This window comes from Sinocyclocheilus anshuiensis, unplaced genomic scaffold, assembly GCF_001515605.1.
Source record: "Sinocyclocheilus anshuiensis isolate Anshui unplaced genomic scaffold, SAMN03320099.WGS_v1.1 scaffold2917, whole genome shotgun sequence".
Lineage (NCBI taxonomy): Eukaryota > Metazoa > Chordata > Actinopteri > Cypriniformes > Cyprinidae > Sinocyclocheilus > Sinocyclocheilus anshuiensis.
Window position 1 is genome coordinate 103258 of NW_015539844.1, and position 7224 is coordinate 110481.

The window sequence follows — 7224 nt, forward strand, 5'->3', positions numbered from 1 at the left end:
TAGTGTGTGTGTGTTTAGTGTGTTGAGTGTGTTTAGTGTGTGTGTGTGTGTTTAGTGTGTGTCAGTAATCGGTGAGGAGTCTGTGACAGTCCTGTAGGGTGGTGTGTACCTGGTGGAAGATGAGCGCCTGGCTGATGCAGCCCCAGCTGCTGACGGGACTCAGGTAGTGGATCAGCAGCAGCAGCAGCAGCATGAAGGCGATGCTGGCCGAAGCGTAGATAGCGTTGATCAGGAACATCATCACGGCGCAGCCCATGATCCCCAGAACACACGTGTGCCACGTGAAATACCTGAACGTGGGCCTGTGGACAGACAGAGACTGGGTTTATGTGACGGACCCATCCCATAATAAACTGCCCTGCCATTATAAAAACTAATAGTCTGGTAAACTTCAGGAGCAGATACACTACCAGACAGAAACATTTCCCATTATGTTACACAATGTTATTAAAAAAATACATTTTGATATTTTAACTGGAAAACGGGGCAAATGAAGTAACAAAAATAAATAAAATGAAGATAAAATTATTAAAATATTATAATATCATTTTAATAATATAATTGAAAATCTTTTTTTCATAAAATGTAAAATTAATATTATATATTTATATTTTTATAATAATAAATATATATATATATAAGATGAACTTTTTTTATATTTAATTTATATTTGTAATTTTTTAATACAAATTTTATTTGAGAAAAAATAACAAAAAATGACTGGTAGCATATCATAAGGTTTTGCTGATAGCACAATAGCTCACATGATCAGACAGAGACAAAATCACTGCTTGAGCGTCACAGATGTGCTAAATGCACTAATTAGCGGAACTGAACCATTATTGATGTATAATTTGTCCATATTAGTCTAGCGCAGCTGAAATGACTCAATGAACGCATGTAAAACTGGTTCTGGAGAGCAGCTCTTCACAGCTCTCATGATGCATCACACAAATGCTGCTGGACTCAAGCAAACAACAGGACGAAAAGGGAGAAAAACTAGAAGAAAAAGTGATGTAAACAACATTTTCTGTTTTTACCAGCTCCTCCTGAGTCATTATCTAGTTACAGTAGTAAACAACTATTACTCAGACTGAAAATACAAACATTCACACCTTAAATTAATATTACAGTTTGTTTTTTTTTAATGCACGCACATGTATTTAAAGTTGAAGTGTGTAAGTGTGTCACTAAATTAATTTACAAAAATAGTGACTGTTTTCAAACAGGTTTCCCCAACACATACCGATAGCCCCGCCCCAAATGCACATTATTGGTTGAGCTGCTGTCGCTGCGTCAAGAATCAACCAATGAATGGCTTACTTACAGAAAAACAAAACGGGACAGGAGAAAGTATTTAACATGAAAAAAAAAAACACTTAATTTTAAGTATATTAAATTAAGTGGTGAAATTGTGGTAAAATAATTACTTAAGTGTTAAAATAAATACTTAAGTATTAAGTATTAATTTTAACACTATTTTTACATTGAATTTAATTTTAATTTATACTTTATATAAGTATTTTAAGTATTAAAATTAAGTGTTACATTTCAATTTTAAAATCAATACTTAAGTATTAAGTATTCATTTTAACACTTAATTTTATGTATATTAAGTGGTGAAATTAAGTGTTAAAATAATCACTTAAGTGTTCAAATAAATACTTAATTATTAATTTTATCACTTATTTTTTACATTTAATTTTATGTATATTAAGCATTAAATTTAAGTGTTAAAATTAAATTTTAAAATCACACCTTAAGTATTAATTTTACCACTTAATTTTTAGGTTACATTTTAAGTATATTAAGTATTAAAATTAAAATGAAATGGTGAAATTCAGTGGTGAAATTAATACTTAAGTGTTCAAATTAATGCTTGAGTACTAAGTATTCACTTTAACACTTACTGTTAACAACTTAATTTTAAGTATATTAAATTAAGTGGTGAAACTAGGAGTTAAAATTAATACTTAAGTATTAAATATTCATTTTAACAGTTAAAGTAAATTAACTTAAGTATTAAAAGTCTTAAACTTAATACTTAATTATCAACTTCAAGTATTCATTTAAACACTTAATTTTAAGTACATTAACTTAACTTAACTTAAATGTAAAAATTAATAGTATTTGCTTTTGAAGTATTTATTTTAATATGACATTTTAAAAAGACAGAATCTTTATTTTGTTCTATTTCTTTTTCTTTCTTTTTTACAGCAATGAGAATTTGTGAAGAATGTGATTAATTGTCCTGAAAATAATGTCACAATAAAGAAATACTTAACGGCTCTAAATGGCTTAATTTTCTTCATGCAAAATACAATTTCTTTCTTTTGAATTTGACCTGAAAAATTACCTGGATGCGTTCTTGACACATTTCACATGATTTACCCAGAAACACACGCACACACACACTCACACACACACACACTCACTCACACACACACTCACACACACACACACACTCTCACACTCACTCTCACTCACACACTCACTCTCACACACTCCCACTCACTCACAGACACACAGACACACAGACACAGACAGACACAGAGACACAGAGACACACAGACACACACACACACAGAGGTGTAGAAACTCTGGCGTTTCAATCAGCATCTGATTAGAGGACAGTATAATCAGTTGAAGGGGCCATTAATCAGTTTAATTGCTTTCCTCATTTCAATCAACCAATTAACAGCGTGAGGAGCAACTCGTTTTCTGACATGAAGGTAAAATATAACTCATTAAAATGAAACTCATTAAATTTACTAACTTTTCCAGGCGAAAGCACCGCATCCGTCAGGCTGCCTGTATGAGAGTATGCAGTGCGCTTTAATGGGAAAGTCGAAAAACGTAAAGGTGTATGAATGCAACTGAAAATGTGCTCATCCTCAGGCCATCTAAGATCAGGATGAGTTTGTTTCTTTATCAGGTTTGTAGAAATGTAGCATTGCATCAGTGTCTCAGCAATGGATGCTCTGCAGTGAATGGGTGCCGTCAGAATGAGAGTCCAAACAGCTGATAAAAACATCACAATAATCCACAAGTAATCCACAGCACTCCAGTCCATCAGTTAACATCTGGAGAAGACAAAAGCTGAAACTAATCCAGCATTAAGACGCTTTTAACTTTAAACCGTTAAAATTTAGGACTGTTTTGGACTGTTTAAACGCTGCTTGATCTGTGCAGATTTCTCTCCTGATTCAGACCAGAACACTTTTTCACTGGAGGAAGCGTTATTATGGATTATGGACTCAATGTATTTTAGTTAAAAACATCTTTTTGCATATTAAACCTGTGCAAATACATCCATTTTCAACATTTCTCCTTAGAAATCTGCTGTAACTCATTCAGTTTGAGCTCACGTAAAGTTTTTAGTAACATTCGCGTGAAATGAACTCATTTCATTTAGTAAATTTCACTGTTAATATGTTTTTTCTGCAATCTCGAATGGTTTAAAGCAAACATTTTCCCCAAAAACGTCAAGTTTTAAAAAGTGAACTTTTTATTTGATAGATTTCTTTTTATTTCAGTATTTCTAAATATTCAAATTGCACTATAAACTCCACTCAAATACTTTGTGTTACCTGAATTTAGTACAATTAGAAAGATCAGATGAACTTAAATCTGGCGCATTTCAATCCTGTGCAAAAGCAAAACAGTTAAGAGTTCACATAACTTTTCTCTATAAAGTGCAATAAACTTTCAGTAATATTTGTTTGAAATAAACTCATTGCATTTAATAAATGTAGCTGTTTATAGTGTTATATTGAGTTTTTTGCCCAAAACGTACATGTGGCATCAGCAATTTAGGCTTTCTCACCCATAAACAGAACATAAAACAAAGCAGTTTCAGTCCGTTTGCTAGTTAATTGATTATTTAGTTAAGCTGTAATGTGGACAAGACTTTATGCTGATTGTCAAACGACTGAAAAAGCACAAGTAGTTCACAAACACGTCCTAAAATGTGAAGCTCCTATAACGACTTCACTTTCTTCTCCTCTCTATTCTTCTCTCTTAACTCTGATTGATGAGCATCTGTCAGTTTGTTTTCTTTCGTTCGCTCTCATTTTTCCTCCAAAGATTCATCTCATTAATTCTGGACACACTGGAGTCTCTTGGACCAGCCTTCATCCTCCAAAGAAACGCCACCATATTTAGATATCAAGCATTAGAAACACATCAGGATGATTTTATGATCAAACAACTGATATTCTCTGAAATATATGATCTGAAAGTCTGGATCACGTCCAGATGAAATCCAGACACACGGATGCATTTTCTCACAGTATTGCATTGATACTTCCGACTCGTGCAATGAATCGATAAATGTATTCTTGCCTGCATTCATATAATATCCTGCAGAAGCAGCTCATCTTTTCTCAAATTTGGAACAAAAATAAATAAAATAAAACTGAGTTCAAAAAATGTCAACTAACAAAAAATATCTCTTTTGTTAATCTTTCAACAAATCGTTGTTAAACTGTATACTGTAAGTTTCAAAATTTCAATTAATTAAACAGCTTTTTGATTACTAAAGCTTCATTTAACTATTAAAATTGAAAATGGAAAAATAAATAAATACAGATTTTTCTTTAAAATAAATAAATAAAACCGATTTTATAGGTGCCTAAAAAAAAGATTTTTCTGAAGATTTTAGTAGATTGCTATTAAAGCGTATATGTTTCATGATTTAAATAAATTAGACAGTTTTTTTGATGACTAAAATTTAATGCAACCATTATAAAATAATCCAGAAAAACTCAGAAAGGAAAACAAAGAATTTGGAAAAAAATAAAACCGATTTCATAGGGCCTTCAAAATTATTATTATCTTTTTTTTTTTTAAATACTATCCAGAAATCCAGAAAATAAATAAACAGATTAAAAAAAACGTAATTTGGTAAAAAAAAAAAAAAACAGATTTCATAGGGCTTAAAAACGTCATATTTGTTCTTCTTTTAATACATTGTTTTTAAATTGAATAAGTTTCATGATTTCAATTAATTAGACATGCTTTTTATCACTAAAATTTTATTTAACTATTAAAACAGAATCTAAAAAAAAAATTTTTTTATATATATTTTTTTTATATAAAAAAAGTATTTTATAGGACCCTAAATAAATAGTTATTAAATTGTATAAGTTTCATGATTTCAATTATTTGGACATGCCTTTTGATTACTACAATTTAATTTAACCATTAAAACACAGACACACACAGACACAGACACAGACACACAGACACGCACACACACAGACACGCACACACACAGACATGCACACACACACACACTAAACCAAACCAAACCAAAGCCACAAGAGGAAAACACAAAAGAAAACAAACACACAGCTCTCTTTTGCCTGATTTTCCTGTGACTGCAGGCAGCACAATTCCCTTCCTCAGATCCAAACACACACACACACACACTGCGCTCTCCCATGTCGCCGATAAACTCTGGAGTGGTTCGGCTAAATTAGCTATGCTAATCACGGCCTGTCTCTGGGGATGTGAACACTAAATGGCTTTTAATCTAACGCGCCTCTGCAGACACAACAAACAAACAACTGACGGCAAACAGAACGCACAAGCCCCGCCCCCCACCACACTCTCAGCCAATCAGCCGTGGAGAACAGCAGGACCGTTTGACCTTGACTTCTGACCTTCAGATGGTCAATATGGATTAAGGCGCACAGAAAGCAGATCTGGACTAGGACTGGAGATACGAGTGCATCACCTGAAGTTCGGTGCGGATGCCCACTCCAGCGCCAGACAGGCCAGATCCACAGCGGCGTAAACCAGCAGGAAGAATATGGTGGCGATACTCGCTATCGTGTTCAGCTTCCCGGAGAACAACACCAGCTGAGGAGAGAAAGAGAAGAAGAGACGCTCATCAGATCCGGATCAGAGTCACCTTCACTTCACTTCACTGGTGAGATGCCTTAAAACGACTATTAGACATAGTGTTCGGTAACTGAAGCAAAACTAAACTAAACTAAACTAAACTAAACTAAACTAAATTAAATTAAATTAAATTAAATTAAATTAAATTAAATTAAATTAAATTAAATTAAATTAAATTAAATTAAATTAAATTAAATTAAATTAAATTAAATTAAATTAAATTAAATTAAATTAAATTAAATTAAATAATAAAATATTATATGAAAAACAAAAGACTTTAAAAATTAAATTTAAGTTGAAGTATTAAAATGACTAAAACAAAAATAAAGTTAGAAATATTTTTTTAAACCTAATAAAAATTACAAGCAGTGAAGGGAGGATAGGAATAAAGTTAAACTAAATGCAAATTTTTTGATTTTCATAGTTTATGCAATACAGACAAATTACAAAAGCTCATAAAATTACTAAAATGACAATGAAAACTGAAAATAAAAAAAGAATTAAATATTTTAAATTCAAATAAATATATTAATTTTTACATTTAAATTTAAAATATTAAATACTATAATAGCATATAAATAACATAAGCAATTAAAGTACATGTAAACTGTGTTTTTTGATTTTCATATTTTATGCAATAAAAATATGGCTAAGAAAAATGACAAAAGCACTTAAAACTAAAATGACAATGAAAACTGAAAACATAAAAATAATAATAAAATAAAGATATCGTTAAAAAGACTAAAGCACATAACAAAATTACTTAAACTTAAATAAAAAAATACAATTAAGACAAATTATTTATTTTATTAATAACAAATGAAATGCTTTATTTTAATTAAAATAAATATATTAATTTCTAAACACACATTCAAAACATTATTTAGTAAAAACATTAATAAATACTATAATGGTATTTAAATTACATTGAAAACTGAAAATATTAAAATATAAAAAATTCAAATAAATATATTGATTTTTATACATACACGTGTGTGTGTGTGTGTCTGAGAGTGTGTGAGTGTGTGTGTGTGTGAGAGAGAGTGAGTGAGTGTGTGTGAGTGAGTGTGAGTGAGTGAGTGTGTGTGTGTCTTAGCGCTGCGTTCGACACTATTGACCACAACATTCTTTTGAATAGACTAGAAAACTTCGTTGGCATTAATTGCTCTGTCAATTTTTCGTCATCAGTTAGGAATCTAGGTGTGCTATTTGATAGAAATCTTTCCTTTGAAAGACACTTTTCTAGCATTTGTAAAACTGCATTTTTCCATCTCAAAAATATATCTAAATTACGACCTATGCTCTCAATGTCAAATG

General features: G+C 31.1%; 1 protein-coding gene across 1 annotated transcript in view; it reads right to left on the reverse strand.

The window, feature by feature from the left end:
* Positions 1–6: 6 nt before the first annotated feature.
* The window catches only part of LOC107684521 (solute carrier family 12 member 9-like), a 44254-nt gene continuing 37036 nt past the window's right edge, over positions 7–7224 (reverse strand). Inside the window, exons 9-10 of the mRNA XM_016480791.1 lie at positions 5741–5865; positions 7–302 (exon numbers count right to left, since the gene is read on the reverse strand). Of these exons, the coding sequence (XP_016336277.1) occupies positions 62–302; positions 5741–5865 (366 nt within the window). The 3' untranslated portion in view covers positions 7–61. The remainder of the gene's footprint in view (positions 303–5740; positions 5866–7224) is intronic.